We start from the raw sequence: 24,992 nt of genomic DNA, 5'->3' as shown, positions 1-24,992 counted from the left end.
ACACACCTCCGGTGACATCAGGGGGTGTGGCATATGCAAATAAGTTATGCTAATGAGTTATGCTAATGAGCTCCTGCACCTCTTTTTCTACGAAATGACCCCTGTTTCAAATAAAGTTTTGATAGTCCCAATCCTATAAGAATGGAGGTGATGGAAGAAACCCCTCCACACACACACACACAAAATAATGAGAACGGGATGGCAAAAACTATTTATTAGGTTTGGAAAAATCAGCCTGGACCAGATTTCACAAATCTTTTTAGGTTCCTTTTCACTATCGGGGGGGGGGGGCAGAGTGATCATGAAAGGAAGGAAGTGCTACTGGGACTGACCAGGTTGGGAAATTCCTGGGGGTGAAACCTGGGGAAAGTGGGGTCTGGGGAGGGAGCTCAGCAGGGATATGATGCTATAGAGTCCACCCTTCAAAGCTGCCATTTTCTCTGTTGTTGGAGATCAATTGGAACTCTGAAAGAACTCCAGGCCCCACCTGGAGTCTGGTAACCATTGATGCTACCGGCATTCTGTTCACAAATGGGCCACATTCCAATATTCAGGCTGAAGTGATTTCTTTAGCTATGGCATCGTTGTGCATTTGAAAATTAGCCCTTCTTCCTAGTAACAGTGATGTCATCACCCAGCTAATCAGATTTGGCCACAGAACGGGTGATTGTGCATATTCACACAAATGTGTGGATGACTGGCAACCTGAACATGCACTGTTGTACATTGTTCACATCCCCAGCATAACTCATGCTGGCTACTGATGAGGTTACTATCTGGCAATGTGATTCTTGATGCCATTCTTATTAATACTGATGTCTACACTGATTTTTTAAAATTATTTTTGGTGAGGTATGTGTGTGTGTGTGAGAGAGAGAGAAAGAGAGTGAGAGTGTACCTGGAAGTCATGGCTGACTTCTGGCGACCCCTAGTAGGGCTGGGATGTTTCAGAGCAGTGGATGGTATTCCGGCCCTGGTATTCTTTGGATGTCTCCCTTCCAAGTTCTTGCCAGGGCTGGTCCTGCTTAGTTTCTGAGATCTGATGAGATTGGGCTTGCCTGGGCTATCCAGTTCAGGGCATGATTTTTACATTGATTTTAATTGTGCATGGATTTAACTGTTTGTTTCAAAGTCTGCACTGTGCTTTCTGAACGGCTGGGGCTGAGACTAACTGGCTCAGTTTACACAGTGTGCACTGTGTTAGGGTAAAGCTTGAAACCAGGGTCTCCCAAGCAGGGCCAGCATCAGCATACCAGGGTCACAGGCTTCTGCTGCTGACCCTGTGCTTGTGAGTGATTCACCATCACATGTGGGAGGCATACAACATCAGTGCTCCTGGCAGCAATGGTGGTGGCACTCCCAGATGTACAGACTGCACAGTCCAGTGGGAGAAAGGGCATATAGGCTATGTGTGTGGTTGTGGGCACAGGAAGGTTTGCTAACATTTGGGGGAAGGATGCACAGGCAAATATGGTGGGTAGGAAAGGGGACTTATTGTAAACATGGGGGAGGAGGCCTTTGGGTAATATCTGTTCAGGGGCCCAAAACTGGCCCTGCTCCATGATTCCAACCACTATAGGGTAACCTACACTGTAGGCTTGGATAATTCCTGAAAATCCAGGTGGTGGTGCTTGTGGAGGGGGGAGTTGGGGGGGGGAGCCCAGCAGGGTTGTGATACCATAGAGTTTACCCTCCAAAGTTGCCATTTCCTGCATGGGAATTGATCTCTGTAGTCTGAAGATCAGTTCTAACTCCAAGAGAACTTGCCCTTGTCACCAAGCACAGGATCTGATGGCAGAGGTATTGGGTGTTGTAAATAAGAAGCAGGAGACTGACCAGTTATGAAGGTGCACAGAGAGTTTATATAGTTATAAAGGTGAATATATACAGAGATATTTACAGGCTATTGAACAGCATGTCGTGCCTTAACTGAGTTCCCCTCCAGCTTACTAAACTGATAGCTATTATGCTAATCCCCAGCCAATCTCTAACAAGGTGATGTAATCACTAACTCTAACAAGACCTGAAAGAGCAACACCTGCTAGTCAACACCTGGCTGTAGTTACATGATTACTAGCATGACAGCTAGGTCTGACAAACAGATCAAACTGATCTATAGTAACTGCTTGCTACCTCTATCACTCTGACATATATCTCAATAAGAGGTTCCCAGGTCACAATCCAAAAGTCACAGTCCAGGATCCAATAATACATTCCAAATACAAGATCCAAAGGCAGTCCAAGGTCTCATTCCATTGCCCAGTTACATATTCCAAAGGCAGAGTCAAAGGGAGTCCAAAGGTCAGGCAACTGGTGAAGTAGTCAACAAGACTGCTGACAAGTTGATCCCACACTGGCTGCAGCTTCTTTTCCCTCCAGGTGTTCACAAGGAGTTCCTTAGCAGAGGGGAGGTTGTAGGCTGCTAGGGGCGCACTCCTGGGCCTAGTCTGTGCCTCAACCTAGCCCTTTGCCTCCTCTGCTCCTGGGGGGCTTTAGGAGAATGTGGTGGGTCTGGTCATGGGCTGGTCCATACTGGGGCCTTCAGGCTGGCCCAGGGTCCCTTTAGAAAGACGCTGAGATCCCACCCTCAGAGGAAGGGTTTGCCAAGGTAGAGCTTGGGGATGGGTTGTTCTCCTCTTCCTCTAATGAGGTCTCATCCTCCCCTGCTACACCAGGGCAGTCCATGGCAGAACTCCAGGCCCTGCCTTAAGGTTGAGATCCCTAATTCTATGGCAGTGTAGAGTTAAGAGGTAGCCTTCTAAACAAACCAGACAAAGGATAGCAAAAGTCTTTAGGGAAATGGGGTTGTGCAGTCTATTCTTATTTAGTTCTGCTAATGCCAAGATGTTTTAAAAATTAATTTAGGAAAGCATATTGATTTCAAAGTAATTTTTTTTAAATCTTTGAACTCATTCTCTTTAAGTAATGCAACTGCTGCTAAGAAGTTCTGTGAGGAACAGGAATGCACTCCCAATTGGAAGGATGCTAATGGAGAGAACTGCTGTGTCCATCATGCAAATATACACTCCTGTCCGCTGGCTTTCATGGTTAGTATGGGTGGAAACTGGAGGAAGTCAACAGGTATTAAGACCTAGAAGAAATAATAACCTAACCTCAGATGCAGGAACTGCCAGTGCTTGGGGGAACAATAGTAACTGGCCTCAGGTGGTGTAGAAGGAAAATATGTGAGGGAAATAACAAAGGCAATACATGAAGGATCATCTCCACCCCTATCGACCTGTCCAGATGTGGAGATAGAAAAATAGTGCCCTCCAGAAGGAACAGGTGACTGTTGAACTTCAGCTGGCCAGAACCCACAGGAGGGCCTTCTCAACCACTTCCCTCCCAGTATTGTCCCTTCTAGTCTTCCAAAGGCTGGGTGTGTGAAAACTTTCCTTTTCAGGGTGGCATTTAGTCTTGAGCTTTTGCCTTAGCCTTCTTGGCACTACTGCTTTTATTTGCTTATTGGTTTCATTGGTATTTGGTTGTCTACTTAACCCCTAGCATTTGGTTTGGACAGAAAGCACTTCTTCGCTTCTCTAGAAAGAAAGTGGAATTATATTGTAGGAGGGTAGAGCTGGGTTGAACATTAGGAGAAACTTCCTAACAGTAAGAGCAGTTGGGTGATGGAACCGGTTGACTGGGAGGGCTCTTCCTTGCTGGAGTTTTTCAGGCAAGAGTTTGGGCAGCATCCCAGTCACCCACTCTTTACAGGGTATGCCTGTAATAGTTTTCCTTTTCTCACACCTGCTTTAGTGGTTTAGATTATAAATTCTGAGATGTTCAAATCTCGTTTTTGCCATGGACTCACTTGGGGGCCTTAGGGAAGCCATGATTTCCTGAGCATCACCCCCCAAACTGTAGTATGGACAGTAATTATGCTGGCCTATAGTATATGAGTCTGATTTCTGATATACGTGAAGTGCTTCTAACACTCAGAGGTATTATGTAAAATGTAACAGGGATGAAAATGATTCGTAGTGTGCAGATTTCTAAATCCCTGCTTTTCTTTTGGGGATGAGGTGATCTGTGAGCAAATCAAAAGGGAACGGGTTTAGCCATCAGTGATTAAAGTTTCATTTTGGTTCAGATATTTCATGCTTCTTTGCTCAGATGGAACTATATATAAAGGCTAAGAGGAATGTGGCTTTGCGATATGGAACGCTCTTTTATTGCAAGAACGCTGCTCTGCTAAGTAAGAGATATTTATACCCTCCCTGTCTTTCTCAAGGTTTTTCTGTTAGCCTGAAGAAGCCACTCACACTGGGGGCAATGTGTACAGGAACACCTGAAATCAGTTATCAGAAATAAGCCATTTTTTAATGAAACCATAAGAACTTAGTAGTGTGTATTTTATTGCAAGATTGTGGGTATAATCCTTTTTGTTACAGCTTGCTGGGAAGTGAGAACCTGCAAAATGTGTACACAAAATTGACTCTCTCAAGTTAAAAAAAAAAGTTTATGAAACTGGAACTACTTTCAAAACAACTTGAACATCGAAGAAAGAGCTGTATAAGGAGCCTATGGGCCAGTTTCCCTTCCTGAATTGTTTAAAGGGCCAGTGTTGAGTAGTGGTTAGAAGCAGACTAGAATCTGAGGACCTGAGTTTGAATCCTTATTTAGCAAAGCAACTCCCTGGTGACTTTAGGCCAGTACATTGTCTTAGCCTAATCCACCACACAGGGTGGTTGTCAGAGCGCAATGGAGGAGAGGAGAACCATATACATTATCCTGGACTCCTTGGAAGAAAGGTGGGATAAGCAAACCAATAAGGATAAAGAAAGAAATAGGTACCTTGCAAGAAGAACTGAAATTACAGAGGCTAATTGTTTTCATTCTTGTTTTACATTTTATCATTTTCATTTTCTGAAATTGTATCGGGTTTTTTGTTTTCAGATTTGTGATAATATTGTTTTTAAATGTTTGTGAGCATCCCGGAGTCCATGTTTGAGGAGAAAAGTAGATGAGAAATGTTTTAACTAAAGAACAATGTCTTCCTAAGCTCTTTATTTGATATGCAAGGAGGACCAAATATACCCCAAGTTCCAAATATCCTTTACATCACCAGGAAGTTATCTTGAAATACATGAAGGCTAGATTACATATTCTCTTCATTATTCATATTATGCAAGATTTGGTGCTCATTTGCAGTTATTACTGCTACAAGACCAGGTAAAGAAGACTGTATTAGAGACTTAAGTTGCAACATTTCATTTTAATCTGTTTGTCAAAGGGTAAAGGTGGAATTTGCGGTCCATGGATTCCAGATGATGGACAAATATTCACTCACACAGTCTCTACTGCCGGCAAAATGTCACAGACAAACTGGACTGCCAAGGTACAGAAGGTTGAATTCTTATCGCACAATTAGGTTGCATCAACAGACCGTTGGAGATTGTGCTATCATTGCACTCAAGTAATTTGCAAATGAATTTCCCTGCACAGACAAGTCAATCCAGTTTTGCATTATAGCTGTAGTGATAGTGCATTATCCAATGACATGTGGATACTATCTTAATTTCATTATTTCTTTCTTCAGTTTACGTTTGAGTGTGTAAGTTCACTTGGAAGGGATCCTGTCTCTGATCACATTACTACAGAACTCGGATGATTCTGAAATTCTCCTCCTCTAGTTCTGCATTTTCTACAGAGCACTGCACATACACAGTTTGCTGCAGCTTCCAGTTCGACTTCTACCTCCTTTACAGCATGAGTGTACATATGTATGGGATGTCAGGGTGATCTGACTGCAACATTGATTGACAGGGTTGATTTAGATGATCTGGCTGACTAGGCAGGTGCCCCTACCTCCCTCACCACTCCATATGCATCCCTCCTGAAGCGATGTGCTTGGTGGAAGAGGACAACCATCCCAGAGAGGAGGAGTATACATTTCTTCAGTGAAGGGTATGTGATTGCTGCACTCCCCTGCTAGAACCTCCAAACAAGCTCAAGGTCCATACCAGTGTTCCCTCTAAGCTCCACAGTGTTGTGAGCAGAGATTCTACCTTGTGAGCGGAAAAAACGAGTAGCATTAAAGTTGTGAGTGAGTCTACATTTGACTATCATGTAAATTAGTTTTTTAGATTACTTCCCTAACCTTGTAAAAATCTCAGAATAAATTATTTTAAATTATATTTAAACTATATTTTAAGAATAATACATACAAAACATACAAACGTGAAATATGAACTACAAGCTGTATTACAAGTCATAGTTATATTTGCTTTTAATGTTTCATTTGACTATCACATACATTCGCTGTTTGTCCTACCATAACCTTGTAAAAAGCTCAGAATGCATTCTTTTAGAACATATTTTAGGAACGACTTAAACAGTATCCACCAACCAGCATTACAAGGAAGAGATACATCAGTAATATCTTTGACTATTTCTTCCACTACTGACACATCAGAAGAACCAAGAGAGCCTCCAAATTCTACCTCTGTGCTTGGACTACATAGACTCAGTGCCTCAAAGTAGCTTCCTTTAAAGTTAGCCCCCATTGATTAACCAACAAAAAATGTAGCAGCTTTAACCAGAGCACACTTGGAGCTGTAAGAATAAAATACAGTACACAGACCCACCCTTTTGTTTTCAGAAAGTACTCAAACTCAACCTCTTTCCCCCTAATTGCCAAAGCATCCATTTTCTCCAGGGGAACTGATCTCTATAGTCTGGAGATGAGGTATTCCGGGGGATCCCCAGGTCCCACCTGGAGGCTGGCATCCCCTACCCCATAATAACCATCCATGCAGGAAGTGCCATGGGTGGTTTTGGGCCTTGCTCCACAGCTTTCAGCAGCTTGCTTTTTTGAAAATCCCTCAAGCCAACTGAGAAACTGAGGTTTGGAGGTGGAGCATGGGGGAAGACAGGGACCTCAGTAGGGTAGAATGCCCGTGTCCATCCTCCAAAGCATCCATTTTCTCCAGGACCCTGCCAGCTGCAGGACCAGGCTGCACACTTCCTTTCTCTTAACCCCCCCCCCCCAGGCCTGCTGGAGGATCTTAGAATGGTGAGTGCAGGCTGGGCACTCCTTCCTGCCCTCCCCCCCTGCTCTCCGGGGCAGGTTGCACGCTCCCTTCCTCCCCCGTTGAGCCTGCTGGAGGACGGAGTGCAGGCTGGGCGCTTCCTCCCACCAGCTCATCAGGGTTGGGCTGCATGCTTTCCTCTCCCCATCGAGCCTACTGCCTCCCCCCCCCCCACGTGCCTCGCGGAGGCAAGGCTGCACGCTCCCCTCCTCCCCTGTCGTCGAGCTTGCTGGAGGCCCTTGGGTCCCGACTCACAAGCGCAGGCCACGTGTCCCCTCCCCCCTCACAGGCTCACTGGAAGTCCCTGCCAGCTCACGGGGCCAGGCTGCACACACAGCCCTCCCCTGGCAGCCCAAGCCTATCTGCTACTTACCCCAGCTGCAGCGTGGTAGAAGCAAGCTAGGGGACAGCTCCTATTTCACACCAGCAGGCAGGCAACCAACTAAGTGGGTGGGAGGGAGGAAGGGGCGTCCCAGAGGAATCCCGTGGGCAAAAAAGGAGAAGCTGTGTGTCCACTGGGGGAAATCCCTGCAAGGTTGCACACAAACGCACGCTACAGGGAACTGTGGTCCATACATATGCTTATAAAATACCACAAAAAAGTAAGCTACTGGTAAGGATATACATGGTCTGTTGGACTATCAACTGTTCCATTTTGAATTTTGGTCCAAAACATACTTTCAGAAAGGCAAAAATATTTCCTCAAATTGTGCAATTATGCTAATGGGCCTTTGGCTTGATCCAGCTGTGCAGTTCCTATGTCATTCTTTTTTTGCTTATTTCATAGGTAGTTCTGGTACACGTGGCTGTGACTTCTCTCATTGCACACATCAGAGTTGGGAGAATGCAGGCAGCTTTGGAAGCCCAGACAACAGTGCTCCCTGCAGTGGGTATGATACTGAACTCGCTCAAGTGGATCGTCTGACAGAACATGTGTTGTCATATTGCAAGAAAGGAAGATCAGGGTGTTATTGTTTTCTTTAAATCTAGTGTGAGGAATTAGAGCTGTGGAGATTAGCACATGAACCTGCCTTATACTGAATCAGATCCTTGGTCCATCAAAGTCTGTATTTTTCTACTCAGACTGGCCGAGGCTCTCCAAGGTCTCAGGCAGATGTCTTTCATATCACCTACTGCCATATCTTTTCACTGGAGATACCGGGGACTGAACCTAGGACTTTCTGCGTGATAAGCAGATGCTTTACCACTGAGTCCCTGCCCTGAGCCCTAGATGATTAATTGATTACAGAGCTGAAATATAAAGTGAGAACCAGGGGTTTTTAAGCCCTTGCTTGAATTTTCTGGTCATGCAGATGATGTACAATTACTCCAGGGATATATACATGGCCTTTGTCTGAGGGGCCATAGTAGCAGGAGGCACTGCAGTTAAGGTGTGCACATGATCAAAGTTTGGTATCACTTTTGCAGCCCCATTCTAAGCATGTAGGATGTAACTCTGCATATTGATTTTCAACAGGCTTCAAAGTGTGAAGCTCTGCTTAGCATGGTACTGCCAATATAGTCATGAATGGGAAAGCACAAGGACTTCCAGGGAGGGGAAAGAGCCTCCCTCTCTGGCTCCTGGTTCTCCACTCTCTCTCTTGCTCCAGCTCTACTTTTCTTCTCTCCCTCCCACTGGTTACTCCCCCCCCCTTGAGCTGCATCTTTATTTCACCTCATCCCTGCTCCATTGGTGCTTCCCACCCCACCCACTGTCTCCTTCCCACCCTGGCTCTGCTTCCTTTCCCCAGACCCCCACAGTGGTGGCCATTTACACAAAGCCAGGCATCAGTTTAGGTTGCTGTCTCTTGGGTTATTGATTTTGACAGCTATTTCCCATTGTGTTTAGTCTGCGGAGATGATGTTTGTGAAGACGATGAGGGCTGTTCCACATGCCCAGCTGACTGCGGGGAATGTCCTTTGACAACAGAGGCCAGGATAGCAATTGCTTTGCCAATATGTATCGTCTGTGCTGGTTTCATTCTGACCATTGTGGTAAGTGTCAAGTAGAATCTCTGCCCTGCTCTCCCGTTCCTTCTCTGTTCCCCATTTAACCTTGGTTTTATCATACAATGTGGAAATAATGCATTCAAGTTAATTTTATTGTTTTAATGGTATGATGATCTGGCTTGTAAATGTGATCAATATAGGGCAAGATTGTAAGACCAGTCTCATGTCATTTCATGAACAAGATGGAAAGCTGTTTGGTTGGGGGTGTGGTAATATTTTCTATCCCATTGTCTTTTTCTTTCTTTCTTTCACCCCTTCTCCCTTTACTTATTCTGTGCCTAGACTTCTCTGTACCTATCCTGTAAAACTTATCTCTCCACCTTCTTGGCACCCCACTTTATCTCTGACCTATTGCATCCCTCTTGTGCAAAGAAGTTATATTTTTAATAAAGACTTGTGCATGTTCATATATCCTGATCTGGATATATAGTCTTTAAAAAAACAGAAGAGAGAACTTCCTTTCCTTTTTCCTTCCTTCCTTCCTTCCTTCCTTCCTTCCTTCCTTCCTTCCTTCCTTCCTTCCTTCCTTCCGTGGCTTGCACTGTGAGTATACTCTTAATTGGTAGTTGGTTACCTGTCAATTGTGGTACAATTGCTACCAGTTGAACACAGTTATAATAACAATTCCAGATGACCTTTAATGACAATTCTCTGTTCTACCATTTTTTCCTTGATTTTCACCCTTGGTTCACCTTTTTCCAGGAACCAATTTAGTTCTGATTCCCCACCCCCAATCTGAACAGAATTAAGTGCAATTGCTGTGGTATTATTTTGTACTATTATTTCTGTTATTATTTTTGTGCCATTATTTTGTAACGAGCATTATTTATCATCTTACCTGCGGTTTCCAGGGAGTACAGTGACAGCTACTGCAGTCACAATTTTTATTATTATTTTTTAAACTGGCACTATAACGCCATTGAGAATCAACACCAGTTCTCAGATTGTGGTTTGTGAGGGGCAAATTAGGGGTAGTGGATTTAGCTGCTCCGTATGGGAATTGGGGGAGTACTGATATTGTGCCATGAAATAATAGTGCAAAGGCATCCCTCCACTGATGTCAATGAGCAGTGAAAGGGATGGAGTCGTGATCAGAGTGGAGCCACTTCCTGGGTAGACAAAAAGATCTGATATGTGTATTATTGGGCTCTTTTTGTAGCAGGTACTCCTTTGCATATTAGGTGACACACCCCTAATGTAGCCAATCCTCCAAGAGCTTACAGAGCTCTTCTTACAGGGGCTACTGTAAGCTCTTGGAGGATTGGCTACATTAGGGGTGTGTCACCTAATATGCAAAGGAGGTCCTGCTACAAAAAGAGCCTGAGTGGAGCAGCATGGACCGGTTGGTGTAGAATAGCACCAGTGTGGATCCAGTTGGGGCATCAGCCACGTGCTGCAACAGATTCATCCATGTTCTTGCTACATGAAAATCACTCATGTACTTTGTACATTACACTAATGTTAATTTCCTACACATATGTGATTTCTGTGTTGGAAAACTGCAATGGTGGTCCTGGATATCAGGTATCCAGTTCACTTTAAGTCATGGTCACTTCTTCTTAATTACTATTTCCATGACAAGAGTCATAAACAATGACCCATCACACATTAAAAGGGAAATGCTAAAGTTTACTACCTGAGTTACAATGTGATTTTACTACAGTCGCCACAAATTTAGCCACACAAATTATAGTAACTGTTGCCTATTGTTGGAGGATAACCTCTGATAATCAAGATAACTGTGTCTTAAGTCACTTGACTGACAGGTGAATTCAATTTTCTATTTTAATCTACAGGTATTTTAGGTCAGAATCCGGATCTCTTTGCTTCTAAGGGTCTAGCTACATGCTAGTATTTTCCCAGGGGATATCCCTGGGACAGGTGAAAAGGCATGTTCTGAAGTACTGTTCTTCTCTGGTGCACATGAACCTAATTCAGATCTCTGAGAGAGGGAGTTAAACCTTCTCCATGAATCATTGTCTCAACCAGAAAAAGCCGCTGATCTTGGAAACTTAATGTGTAACTTATCAGCACACACACAGCCCCCCACTGGGGTAAATGCCATTCCAGGTTGGGGAAATGGGGGGGAATAGAGGAGTCTAAGCCCTCTCTGAACGCTGTGGTCTTGGAACTGGGAGCCTGGAAAATGTGAAACTTGAGAACTCCACCCCAACCTGAGGATATTCCCAGCGAAAATGTAATGTGTAGTTAGGCCTACAATAAATAATCACGATGTAGGTGCTAAAGATATTCCCGTTAGATGTGAGGAGCTCTAAAAATATGACCATGTATGTTCAAATATATGTAGTTCAGATTTTTTTTAACATGGCATGCATTTACCAATGTGCCAGTCAATGTACTTACTCTTTGGTTGCATGTATGTCTTCTTTAGTGGTTCCAGTATCAGAAGCAAAAAATGTTTTGGGATGAAAGCTGGATTATAGATTTCCATTCCATAAAGCAAGGTATGTAAACGACCTCATATCTCTAGATCAGGAATAAGCAGCCAGTGATCTTTGGGCCAAATCTGCTCCTCAGGGAATTCCCATCTGATCCTTTTGTTTCTTCTGTTGTGCATTTGAGATGGTTTCTCCCAAGCTGACAAAAGCATTTTAGACTTGGCAGTCCTTTCTTAAAATGTTGGCAGTATCTTCTTAATGTACCTCAGCTGCTCACTTTTACTATGCATCAGCCAAGATGTTAAGATAAGGAAGCAAGATGAACAGTCACAAGCTCTGTTTGCCAGACTATCATTTGCTGTTCACACTAGGAAAGACAGAGTTAAAGTTGTCTAGCCTACCTTGTGTGGCAATGAGTCAGTGGCCCACTATGCATACACATCTTGCTGCAGATTTTCAGAGCAGTAAGCTTTTAATCTTGATTTTGGATTCTGTGACTGCCTTGCGCACCATTCCCCCCCCCTCTGGTGTATTTATTCTGCAGCTACAATTAAAAAGCACACTTTTCTAAATGGGGGTGGAATGTCACTTGTGACGAGTGGGGGGTGGCATTCAAAGTAATTTTTTTAATTTACACAATTGCAGCTGTACAGTAGTGTTCAGCAAGAACCTTCCATTTAAATCTTCGTGGTTCAGGTTTTGCACATGCATTTTAGCATTAGTTCCTTGAATGAAAGGGAACAGAAGGGAATGCAAGCAAAGGGGGAAACCGCAATGTTGAAACTGACAAGACTTTTTCTGAAACTGACAAGCAGCTGTGCTCCATTTTCCATGTTGCCAAACACTAGGGGATTCTCTGCTGTGTTATTGGTCACTCTGAAAAATGGGAACGAGTCACACGATCTCATAATATGGGGGAACATGTTGAGTGTACAGAATGCACAGTAGAACTCAGTGACACTGGCATTGCAACGTATGTGTGTGTGTGTGTCCATGTGCACATACATGCCATGCAAAGTCGGCTGCAACTCCACCACGCTTTGCACAGGGCTTCAATTTATATGGGGGAGGAATCCTCTGGCAGAAGCTCTGGAGAGCTTTTTTAGTCTTGTGCCACTAAATTGAAAAAAAAGGGGGGTATTTATGTCAATGTCCTAGCACAGGTACATAGTAATACTAATTTCCTGCCCTTCCTTACAAATTGCCCTGGTTTTCTCTTTCTCCCTAATTTGACCCTGCACACTGGTTATGATTTTGGCAATTTTGTAGAACCTGTCCTGTGTGGATTACACTCTGTCCTTCAAAGTTCAGTCGTTTGCAGAAAGTCCATGTGGCTCAGCCACCATTTTAATGTTAGGCTTCCAGAGACTGCCAAAATGGTGTCCCCCCCCCCCCCAATTTAGCATCTAATGCATGAAAGGGAAAAATGTTTTGAAAGCTTTAGGCTTCTCATCCCAGGGTTTCTTTCTCTTTACATCTCATGTCAATTTCATTCTGTGCACATGATCCCCCCCTTTATTTTGTTTGCATGCAGTGTTGTTATCCCCCCCTTTTTTTTGCACAGGGGACGCTGCTGTTTACCTCCTCTCTGATCTCCCTTTCAAGTCAATACCAGCAGGGAACTAAACCTTGCACAGCTCCTTTTAAACTTTCCCCGTCACTTTAATTTTTTTTAAATTCCGTGATCGGAGACTATTGCTAGACTCATGCTGCTTGTCAAAAAAATATTAAACATTTTAAAATGAGGGGGAAATGGAGTTTGTACACCGATGAAGGGAAAGAGGATAGTGGAAGGTACAGAGTGGGCGGAATGACCTTGATGTGGACAAAGGAGTGACCTTCGAGGGGGGGCAGAAGGGCAGGGAGGAAATCAAGGGAATCTGTACACTTATGAATTACCGTTGTCTTGGAAGCAAAACAAGGGGAAAACTGGCACAAAAGCACCTCAGAAAACCCGGGAAAACAGTGACCAGAAAGTGAACTGAGTGCTAAAGGGAGGAAAGTCAATGTAGAACAACAAAGAAAACCCAACAGATAAGCATAGTGAAAGCGAGGGAAAACACCCATGCATAATAGGCCAGTGATTGGTGGCAGTGCTGCTGGCTCTTCAACCCGACTCAACTTGAAATTGGGCTTTTTTCTTTAAAAAGCATGCTGACCAGGGCACTTTACCTGTCAATGCCCGTATTTATGCACACAGCTGAGTCCAAGGTATTATGGTGAAACAAAGCTTACAGAATGGAACTTTCCCATTTCCTGCTTTTCCTGCTGCAACACACTGACCATCCCAAAATTGTGCCAGGGGATAGGATTACCAACTCTGAGTTGGGAAAGACCTGGATATTTGGGGGGTAGAGCCTTGGTAGGGTGGGGTTTGGGGAGGTGAGGGACCTTTTGGGGGTACAAGGCCATAGAGTCCACTCTCCAAAGCAGCCGTTTTCTCTAGGGGAACTGATCTCCATTTTCTGGGGATCAGTTGCACTAGCAGGAGATCCCCAGGCCCTACCTGGAGGTTGGCAATCCTAGGGGTAGGTCACTGGACCATCATGGGACAACTTGTGTGTGAAGTAGGGGTCTGCAGTTGGAGAGGGAAGTTTATTATTTATTTATTACATTCTATTTGTATACCGCTCACCCCCTAAGGGCTCTGAGTGGTTCACATTACATTATACAATACATCCTACCTAGGGCTACACATACAATGAAAGGGGGGTGTGTGTGACTGACCTAACAGGCACCCTCTGGCGAAGTCTTGTTCTTAGTCTTTCTGCGGGAGGTATTTCAATCTGGCGGCGGCGACTTCCTGGCGCAGGTCTTCTGGCGCGGGTCTTCCTTTTTTGGTTGCTGCGATTCCGCGTGCTTGGGCGAAGGGCGCGTCAGCGCATGCTCCTGCTGCGGCCTCTGTCCGATAGGCTCCGGCCTGCTGCGTCGTCCCGCATCTGTGCTCCGTCAGCCCAGCCTCACTCGCTCGCTCGATTTGCCGTCGCCGCCATGTTTTCCGCCGCCGCCACCCCGCTGCTCCGCTACGACGCCACCACGAAGGACGGGTGCCCCCCCGCTCTAAGAGCAGGTACCCATTTTGTCTACTTGCCCTTTAACGGGATTTCGAGCCGCTGGGTGGACAGGAGCTGGGACATGGGTCGGGAACTCACCCCGGCCACGGTGGGGCTCAAACAGCCGAAGCTGTTTGGCAGATGGAATTGCAGGCTTCATTTAGCGCCTGCGCCAAAGTTGGCAAAAATGGTCCTTCCTTTGTCAACAGTAGAGCCATTCCATTTGTATAAGCCATTATACTGGTAGAAGAGCACTTTTGGATCCAACCCACAATGTTTAGAACCTATTACAGCTGACCTCATTGGAATAACTCAGATTTTGTGAAATTAGCTGTACTCTGCATGGATCTTTTCCCTGGGCTGAAACCTATGCATCTTTTCACTGTACTCATAAGCAAAGTTACACCTTTCTAAGCCCCTTGAATTCAATGGACATAGAAGAGAATAAGTCATCAAAGGCTTCCATGCCTTACCGTAAGAGGGGATTTCAGCCTACACTAGTAAACCACCTACGAATTAAGCTGTCACCTGGACAAGTCCTCTAGATCTACCTTTAGACTTGCTGTTCTGCCTTTCTAAGATGGTGCAGAGAATACATCATCTTTAAACATAATATATCATTTTCAGTATGAGTTTAGTCAAGCAAGAGTATATTATGTTAACATAATATACTACTGCCACTTGTAGTTCTGGAACTGATTTCATTTCTTTTTATTATTGCAGAGAATGGATTTGTTTTTGTTTTGCTCAGATGATACATTGTTGGCCTGAGTAAGAGATATCAAACTAACAAATGAGTTCCTCTGGAATCTAACAAGATCCAACAAAATATTAGTCAGTCTGGATCTTGTGAAAGAACACATCCCAAATGGAGAGGTGTAAATTAAGCATTCATAGCATTCAGAGGAGAAGCAACCAAAAGAGACAATTGCTTTATTAATTAAAATATATGGAAAGATAAATAGATGTCTGCAGCCATGACACGCAAACACCCCTCCCCCACAAAACAACAACAGTAGACAAGAAATTAGGAGCAGAGCTGCACAAGAAGAACACAGATAAAATAGACGGTAGGCAGGGTATATTTCTAAAACGTTCCCTAAATCTCACACATATTCATTGATAAGATTGCATTATTTTAAAGATATGTATTGATATAAGTGCCTACTATAAAGGGGAAATAACCCAGATACAGTAAAATGAACACTGATATGCTATATTGAAAGCATACCACCCAAATAATTCAGACTATACTTGCTCCCTCCCTTTTTATCTGTTTATTAATGATATGATCCCTTTTGTCAAATCTCAAGCTAGACACCCTCCTATTTTGGCTAACCTTCCCATCTGAATTCTGTTGTACGCGGACAACGCTCTCCTCATTTCTAGAACAGAGGTGGGCTTAAAATCCTTAATTAACACGTATGTTACCTACTGTAACAAAGAGGAATTAGTAGTGAACTATTCCAAATCTAAGGTCTTGAGGTTTTCACGATCCTTCTACACTGGTGCTAAATCTCTAAAAGTGAAGGGGGGGGGAGGGGACTCGAAAAAGTCTCCTCCTTGGAATCACCTTTTGCTATAATTTATCTTGGACCCCACATGTTAAGGCAGCATTGACGGCCACAAGTCTCACATCTAGAGTAATTAAAAAATTCTTTTGCTCAAAAGGGGCCAAACACATTCCGGCAGCTATTGGGATCTTTAACGCCAAAGTTGTCCCGCAACTCTTATATGGCTGTGGAGTGTGGATAGAAGGTGTTTCGGAAAAATTAGACTCCCCTCTCCACATGTTCCTTAGAGACATTGTGGCAGTGCCAAGATGTGTGGCAGGTACGGCCCTTAGGGTAGAATTTGCGCAGCCATCAACTGAGAGAAGAGCTTGGCAGTTAGTATTTAAATGGTTTATCAATAAAGAAAGTCGAGGGGCTTTCCCTAGTGGTCCAGGCTTCACTCACTTGATTCAGAGAGATACCTATTCAAGCAATAGATAATTCAGACTACGTGAACTGTGCAACTTAGAAGACTATTCAAAAATTGCAGAGAAGCTCCATCCTTATAAGTCTGTCTGTTTCATCTGTCTCATTCATCCAGCTCTATGGTGGGCCATCTATCAATCCCATCCATCCATCCAGCTCTGATGGACCATCCATATGTAGATCAATACATGTCAAGTAGAAAGATACCAGAGAAGCAAAGACTCTGGTTTCTGGGTTGTAATAACTTGCCTGAACTCTTGCCAGCGTGCCCATACAGGTAAGTGCCATCTTAATTTTTATTCTGTTCCTTTTAAAAAGATTATGAGCCCAGGACAAGGACTGCAATGGGGAGTGCCTTGAGTGTGCCACATGCTGCTCCCAGCGTCTCCAACGCCAGCTGTATCACAGCAGTGAGCTCCTGTTCAGCAGCACCCAACGTACCCAAGATGAACTATTTCACACAGACTGGGATATAGTATGTGTATTTTGCAATAATTTGACTCTCTTCTACTGCAGTTTGCCTAGCACAAAATACTGGTATTGCAGACATGATTCCACACAGGAGGCAGATCAATTCCATATCGTTGGAGCTGGAACTGTTTTCACTACTTATTCTTTCTGGCCCACTCTACTCTTCATACATGTGTGCCCATTATTTGGCACACTCACAGACACATGTGTATGCATAGACACCTAGATAATTCCAGCTTTCACCAAAAGAAAGGGACATATTGGCATCTTGGGCTGGGATGGTAAGGCAATACAGAGATGGCAAGTTCACCGTTTCTTTCTAGTACACGTTTTACCATGCATCTGCATATGAAGTCCACTAAGACAAACCACAGGTCCATATAGCTCAATATTGTCCACTGCAACTGGCATGGTAGGGAGAGAAACATCTTTCCCGTTCGAGAACCCTGGAAATACCGGGGATTGAATTTGAGATCATTGGCATGCAAGTCGATGTGCTCTACCTTTGAGTTACTGTCCCTCCCCTGGTGTACGGTAAAATTTTCATTCCCATTTGATAATAAAGCTGCTCTAGCATAAATCTTCACAGGGAGATAATTTGGTTGTCTCTGTGGGAAGTGCAGGAGTGGTATGATTCTCCTCTCCATTTGAAAGGATGATATTGATAGTATGCCAGTTAGCTGTGTGCATTCCACACTTAACACTTGACAAAAGGATGTCTGTATTTGCCAATTATTTAGTACAATCACATATCCACCTGTCCAGCCTTGCCATTGGCTCCCATATGTCCTTCTTCTTTGATGGACAATAGCTTGCTTCATTAGATACATTAGTGTGGTAAAGGATAGTCAGAACAGGCTGTTTCTTTTTGGTAAGGGATGTTTTGGGGAAGAAACAAACTGGAAACACAATGGTGGGTGTCGTGTTGGGGATCACTTGTGTAGAAGGTGATTTAGAAGACCCCAGGAGCATTCCCAACAGAGAACATCCATTTGGAAACAGCTGCCTCTATCACAGTAGGATACCTGGCCTGGAAACTCCCAACATTTTGTAACTGTATGTTATAATAGCCATGTTGTGATTGGCCCCATTTTCCATGACAGCCATTTTGTGGTAGTGCCCACTCCACTTCTCAGAATTCCAAAAATACCCACAGGTTAAGGACCCTGATATAAGACAGATGGACTGAGGTAAAGACCCCTGAGCTACCTGGAGAATCCGGTGGCCAAAGAAGGAAGACTTGTAGTTCCTTCTCATTGCTCTCCCAGGGGACCAGCTCTGGTTCTGAGTGAGGCCTGCAAATATTCTTATTCACACCATGGAGTCAAGTTTTTGCATTGCTGAGGATAGTGAGGCTGGCATCTTTGTTTCCTTCCAGTGACGGTAGAATGGTTGCTATCAAGAAAATAATGAAGAAGACGTTTACTCTCACCAAGACTATACGCAAAGAGGTCAAACAAGTCAGGTAAGTTACAAAAAAATTGATCTGGAATGCCTCCCTGGATATACTCCAAGTGAAAGTAAGATCAGAATGTGTGCTGTTTGTATTTTCTTTCCTCTTGCTTCAAAATGTGAAGCAGCTCATACTTCCATTAGTGATTGTCACTCTGATGTATTCAAATTCAGCATCAATCTGTGTGTGAAGTTCTGAGACTTTAGGGTAGGGCAACCTTCCCAGATTTCTTTTGAAGGACATGGTGTGGTTTATGTTTTTGTAACAGAATGATAGAATAGTATAAAACTGCTCCAACCACATCCTGAAAAACTCAAACCCTTTTGTTAGTTATGGCACAGTGTTGGATACTATGTAAGAGATTAGGGTCAATGGAAAGGAAGGGAGAGCTTTAGAACACGTCTTGACCATTAGAAGTGTGGTAAATTGCCACCAATCCCAATCCTCCAACTAACGTAACAAAATGGTTCGGTCTCTATCACACTAGCCCCGAACACCGCACACTCAGGTTCGATTGGTCCACCAGAGTAACCACAGAGTAAAGAATCAACATAGAGTTAACATAGTAAATATGGTTAATAGCCGGGATTGTCATGTTACATTTATAAAGTGTATTTTTTTCAATTGTTATAATTCTCACCTTGTTGTAATCCACACCTCCCTGTTTTTCCTGGTTACGTTTATTGTGTTATGTGCATTGTAAAAAGTATAAAAATAATAATAAGAAGAAGTGTGGTTTGACTGTGGAAATGGAATAGAGCCTCTTTGTGGATTTTTCACAAAAGGAGCCCCTCTCTTATGTTCAGTGGCTGCTGATTTATTGTGGAGATTAATCTGGATGCCCACACCAGAGAAAATACTTCTGTTGCAGCAAGTTCCCATTGTTCAGGATATGATATCATGTTGCTGGGAAAATGTCATATGGTTGGAGCACTCTGTTTGTCTAGAATAAGCTCTTAGAATAGATACCAGGCTGTAATTCCTGTTTTCTTATTATTTTATTACAGAGAACTAGACCACCCCAACCTCTGTAAATTCATTGGAGGCTGTATTGAGGTACCTAATATTGCCATAATAACTGAATACTGCCCCAAAGGAAGTCTGAGTGATGTGCTGCTCAATGAAGATATCCCTTTAAATTGGGGATTCAGGTGAGAAAAAGATTATAAAAGTGGGAGTTTGTACAGGCTGCCTTTCCCCGATGGTTCCCTCCGTGGTCAAGGCCATGTAAAGGAGCTCAAAGTGGGTATTGCAAAAGATATTTATTTGCTATCTGGGAGTGTTGCAATCTATTTCTCCCTCTTTTGTTATAAAGTTTAGCTAGGGAAGTACATGATGCAACATTCTTACCTGATACATTTTGCTACCCTGGATGTACACTATTTGAAGCGGAATTATATAAGATCAAAGGCAAAATTAAGTGGGGATGGGCCAGAACAGAGTAAGAAACAGGAAACAAAAGTGGTTGTTTATTTTTTGGGGAAATATGGTTAGGAAGTTTTCTTATTTTAATCATTTATGCTTCACCTCCAAGGGTTGCTATTAATTATACAGTGATATTGTATCATCTGGTAAGTTTTGTTTTAAAAATCCAATACATTGCTAACAATAACAAGAAAATAGGTGTGTTTGGGGCAGGATACGGCTTATAAAATTACCTTAAGGTCCAAAGCAGTAAAGGGGAAATGGAGGGCAAAATGCCTTCATTGGTTTTTCTGCGTAGAAAAACCTCATTGACTTTCAGATGGGGAGTGGTATGCCATTTCACCAGATGGCATTTTCAGATGAATATGGGATTTTAATTACAGTCAAATGTCATAAAGTAGATAAGTGTACTGTAATGCAGATCATATTTTGTGAACAATATTGATATAGCCAGATTCCCAAATGGGGAGAATAGGGGCAGAGCCTCTGTGTGACATATATTTTAAAATTACTGTTGTAATGCTCTGCAGGTTCACTGAGATGTAAGTCCCAGTGTAATCAGTGAGGCTCTCTTCCAGGTAAGTATGTATAGGAGAGAGCCAGTTTGGTGTAGAGAGCCATTTTGATGTAGTGGTTAAGTGTGCGGACTCTAATCTGGGAGAACCGGGTTTGATTCCCCACTCCTCCACTTGCACCTGCTGATGTGACCTTGGGTCAATCACAAGCTCTGGCACAGCTGTCCTTGAAAAAGAGCAGTTTCTGTCAGAGCTCTCTCAGCCCCACCCACCTCACAGGGTGTCTGTTGTGGGGAGGGGAAGGGAAAGGAGTTTGTAAGCCGCTCTGAGACTCCAAGTGAAGGGCGGGGTAAAAATCCAATCTCTTCTTCTTCTAGGATTCCACTGGCCATAACCTAAGGCCCAAAAAAGTCATTACAGGGTTGTGGCTATTGCTAACCCTTGTTTCTTCCCCATATCCTGTCGATAATGTCTAGGCTGGGAAAGTGTGACTTGCTCAGTGAGCTTCAGGTCTGAGTGGAGTTTGAACCTGGATTTCCTCAGTCCTCGTTAAGTTCTCTGACCACCACACCACATTTGTCTCATCTTACTGTTGAGTGATGGTCAGACATCTTTAAAGCCACTGTCATTTTTTGTTCTGTCAAACGGTTAAAGTTTTAATCTATCCCTGCAGTTCACTAGGGAGTTAACGTTAACACCATTTCTCTTCAGGTTTTCTTTTGCTATTGATGTTGCCCAGGGAATGGCATATCTTCACCAGCACAGGATTTTTCATGGGCGGTTGAAGTCCAGTAACTGTGTCATTGATGACCGTTGGGTTTGTAAGATTTCAGGTGAGGAGTAAAGAAGACAGCACAGCTGGAAAAATGAGAACAAATATTGTCTTTGATCGCTGTTCTCCACCTTATGACCAATCACGTACGTTATAAGGTTATGGACATTGTATTGCACATCATCATTGACTTATCTCTATCCATACATTTTATTCTATCCTTCCTACTGAATGTTATATTTAAGCATGTGTGTTCTATGGCTTGTTGCCGTAATAAATGCCTGCCTGCCTGACTGACTATCCTTCCTACAAAGACCTCAGGGTTTTTATTCAGGAGTATTAGAATGGGCTTTTTGTTTGTTTGTTTTTAAGATACACGTAACATTTATTACTGTGTTATATATGAATTATCTCTGTGGTTGGCCTTTCTATGAACACTTAGTATACTTCTTTAAAAATTAAACATTCCTGGCAGATTGAACTCATGGTAATGCTGAGGTCACAGTAACTTCAGCATCAAATTCATTTCAGCAGTATCGCTTATTCATTTAGAGCATTTAAGGTTGCCTTTCTTCAAGACCAGACTCAAGGTGGGTGACACTGACAATAAAAACAATATGCAATTAAAATAATTAAATGAAGAAATATGTTATACAAATCAGGTGGCAGTGCTAAAAGTTTCTTGAGAATGTGCCACTTTACATTTCTAGTGGTACAACCTTCAAGATGATGCAGAGATAATGTCTGATTCTTTGGTTCATTTCCTCCTCTTCGTGGCAGATTATGGTTTATGGTCATACAGAAAAGGGGATCCACTGGCAGATTCCAGCTCTTCTCACCAGCACTTTGCACGGATCTTTCTGGCTCCTGAGGTTCAGTTGGTACCAAATTTTGAACTGACTCCAGCTGCGGATGTCTACAGGTGATGTTACCACTATTTCCTGAAGTTCTGTCTTTTACTGCAATTTCAGCAGTTACTTTTGTCACAGACTGGGGTCCTCTCCAGAACCTCAGGCTGGGTTTACAAGGAACAAAAGCACAAAGGATTTCTCTACAGTAGTCTGCCACCACGTTACTTAAGGGGTTCCCAACCAACCAGGAGCAAAGTAACGGAAGTCTCCCGGCTTAATACAGGAGCACCCTTCAAAGAACAAGCTCTGCAGCCTCCACCACAGGGCTTGAGCAAAAAGACACAATTGGTAGTAGAAAGACCTGCGGTCTTAAGGCACAAGGAGTTAGGCTTTGAAACTCTTGAGGCTAAGTAACCCAGACAAAGTCAAAATATAGTTTCTTTATTTAAATAAATTGTGCAAAGTTATAAAACACGAGACTCAGGTAGTGAGGAACAAAATAACAAACTCTAAGCATTTCCAGCATAGCTAGTACTTACAAGCATGTACAAGCAGTTTACCCATATTAGGTTCAAAGGTGCAACAAAGTCCAAAGGCATAAAGTATAAGTCCACACAGCATCTTCCCTCAGGAGGATAATTCCAAGCATCATGGCATTATGGCGGGTTGCTTCAAGTATTGACCAGACTTGGCCAAAATACTCAAAGAATCCACCCCAAGTTACCAAGAACATAGGTTCTTATAGAAAAAGGGGTCACGAGTGGCTCAGGCCTGTTAGCCACTCACAACCCTGCAACAGTGATGTCACAGTTGCCAGTAACTAAGGTAACCAAGAATATCCCATAATACTTGTTTGTGAGCACTGGGGAATCGAAACCTAACGTTCAGCAGATAACCCAATGCTCCTCCCAACGCAGGTGCAATCACTTGGGAATGTTGCTAATGAATTGATGGCCTCCAAGGCCATACTGCTAACTATTCGCAGCTGGTGGAACCAAGGGAGTGAGAAACATAATTCTCCCCTTATCAAGGTCATCCAGGTCTTAAGGCATGCGCAAAGAGACTGAGAGGCGCCTTCAAGATTTACACCAACATACTTTGATAGCACATTCCAGGCCTAGCACAGACCCAGAATCCTCTTTGACTAAGGTTTGCTCAAGCAAGCTGCAAGCAACTAAAAATGGAGGCTATTTTGCATGACAACTTTATGACACAGTCTATGAACAATAAATCACAGATCAGGTAGCATGGTAGTCTTGTACCATGGCAGGCAATTCTCTAACAACCTTCAGCTAATTTAGAGAGCATAAGCACATGGCGTGCTGAACCTTAAATGAGAACATCTATTCAGTGGTCTGTGGCGACAAAGTGGTATATTTTTTGTAAATAAATGATAGATAAAATATTGTTTAGTATCTCTCTGAAATGTCACCTTGGCTGTGTGAAAATGGGCAGTGTTGATGGGTCAAGCTCTGCAATCTTAGGTCCTTCTTCCCTGTTAAAGTAAAGGTAAAGGTTCCCTTGCTCGAAAGCCAGTCAAGTCCGACTCTAGGGTTGCGGTGCTCATCTCCGTTTCCAAGCTGAAGAACCAGTGCTGTCCAAAGACGTTTCCGTGGTCATGTGGCCGGCACGACTAAATGCCAAGGTGCATGGAATGCTGTTACCTTCCCACTGAAGTGGTACCTATTTATCTACTTGCAATTTCTTGCTTTCAAACTGCTAGGTTGGCAGGAGCTGGAACCAGAGACGGGAGCTCACTCCATCCTGCGGCACACTCGGGTCTCAAACTGCTGAACTACCGACCTTCCACAGCCTGCAGTTCAGCGTCTTAACCACTTGAGCCACCGCAGCTCCTTCTTCCCTCTTACCAAAAGCTAATTTGCACTCATGAATATATAATCATCAATAATTAAGTGATGAGTTGCAACCAAGTTATGGTGACCCCATGAAGTTCCACCTCATGAAAGTTCAGTTTAATTTATTAACCACCTGCAAGTGCATAAACTCTTTTTTTTTTTGCCCAAATTAGGATAATGCCTTTCGGGGGGGAGGGGCGGAATAAATGAAGCAGTGCATGTTTTATGTGGCATTTCTATATCTTCCTAAAAAATGCCTTATGTCAACTTAACTGTCAATTAATTCCTTACCAGTTTGTGTGTGTATAAAGCGCCATCCAGTCACAGCTGACTCCTGGCGACCCTCACGGGGTTTTCAGGGCAGGAGAGGAGCAGAGGTGGTTTGCCATTGCCTGCCTCTTCATAGCAGCCCTGGTCTTTCTTGGTGTTCTCCCATGCAAATACTGATCATGGCCGACCCTGCTTAGTTTCCAAGCTCTGACAAGACTGGGCTAGTTGGGCAATTTAGGCTCATAAGTATATAGAGTAGAGCAATTAGCTGAGGAACACTCTTCCTAGTCCCTGCCCTCTGTGCCCCCCCAGGTGTGTGGGATGGCATGCCGAGAGAGAATTTTTTTGTGTGTGGTTGCACCTCACTTGTGAAATGCCCCCCCCCCCTTGAGGCTCATGTGGCACTACTGTACTACCCTTTAGGTGACAGGCCCAAACATTTTTTTTTAACCTACATGTTTAACTGAGGGGATTCAATTTTTTTTTAGCTGTTTTTATGGCCTGCTTCTATCTGGAGAACTATTTTCTGGATGTCATTTTAGGTTTCCAAATGTTGTTTTATGCTGTTTTGGTGCCCCAGCTTGTGTTTGTAGCTCATTTTATTGTTAATAACTCCTTTGTAACTCATTTTCTCCTGCCAACCTTCATGGCCGAAAGCAAGAAATTGCAAGTAGATAAATAGGTACCACTTCAGTGGGAAGGTAACAGCGTTCCGTGTGCCTTGGTGTTTAGTCATGCCGGCCACATGACCACGGAAACGTCTTCGGACAGCGCTGGCTCTTCGGCTTTGAAACGGAGATGAGCACCACAACCTTAGAGTCGGATTCGACTGGCTTTCGAGCAAGGGAAACCTTTACCTTTACTTTAATTCATTTTATTGTACATAACTCTTACATTTTTATAGTTT

General features: G+C 43.5%; 1 protein-coding gene across 1 annotated transcript in view; it reads left to right on the top strand.

The window, feature by feature from the left end:
- LOC107114522 (atrial natriuretic peptide receptor 2-like) overlaps nt 1-24,992 on the top strand; it is a 56,002-nt gene that overhangs the window by 5,468 nt on the left and 25,542 nt on the right. Inside the window, exons 4-13 of the mRNA XM_015416034.1 lie at nt 2,920-3,047; nt 5,234-5,338; nt 7,819-7,921; nt 8,881-9,026; nt 11,434-11,506; nt 16,791-16,947; nt 18,322-18,408; nt 19,404-19,547; nt 21,048-21,169; nt 21,889-22,030. Of these exons, the coding sequence (XP_015271520.1) occupies nt 2,920-3,047; nt 5,234-5,338; nt 7,819-7,921; nt 8,881-9,026; nt 11,434-11,506; nt 16,791-16,947; nt 18,322-18,408; nt 19,404-19,547; nt 21,048-21,169; nt 21,889-22,030 (1,207 nt within the window). The remainder of the gene's footprint in view (nt 1-2,919; nt 3,048-5,233; nt 5,339-7,818; nt 7,922-8,880; nt 9,027-11,433; nt 11,507-16,790; nt 16,948-18,321; nt 18,409-19,403; nt 19,548-21,047; nt 21,170-21,888; nt 22,031-24,992) is intronic.

This window comes from Gekko japonicus, unplaced genomic scaffold (assembly GCF_001447785.1).
Source record: "Gekko japonicus isolate JY-2015 unplaced genomic scaffold, Gekko_japonicus_V1.1 scaffold226, whole genome shotgun sequence".
Taxonomy (NCBI): Eukaryota; Metazoa; Chordata; class Lepidosauria; order Squamata; family Gekkonidae; genus Gekko; species Gekko japonicus.
This window is presented reverse-complemented; position numbering and strand designations above follow the sequence as displayed.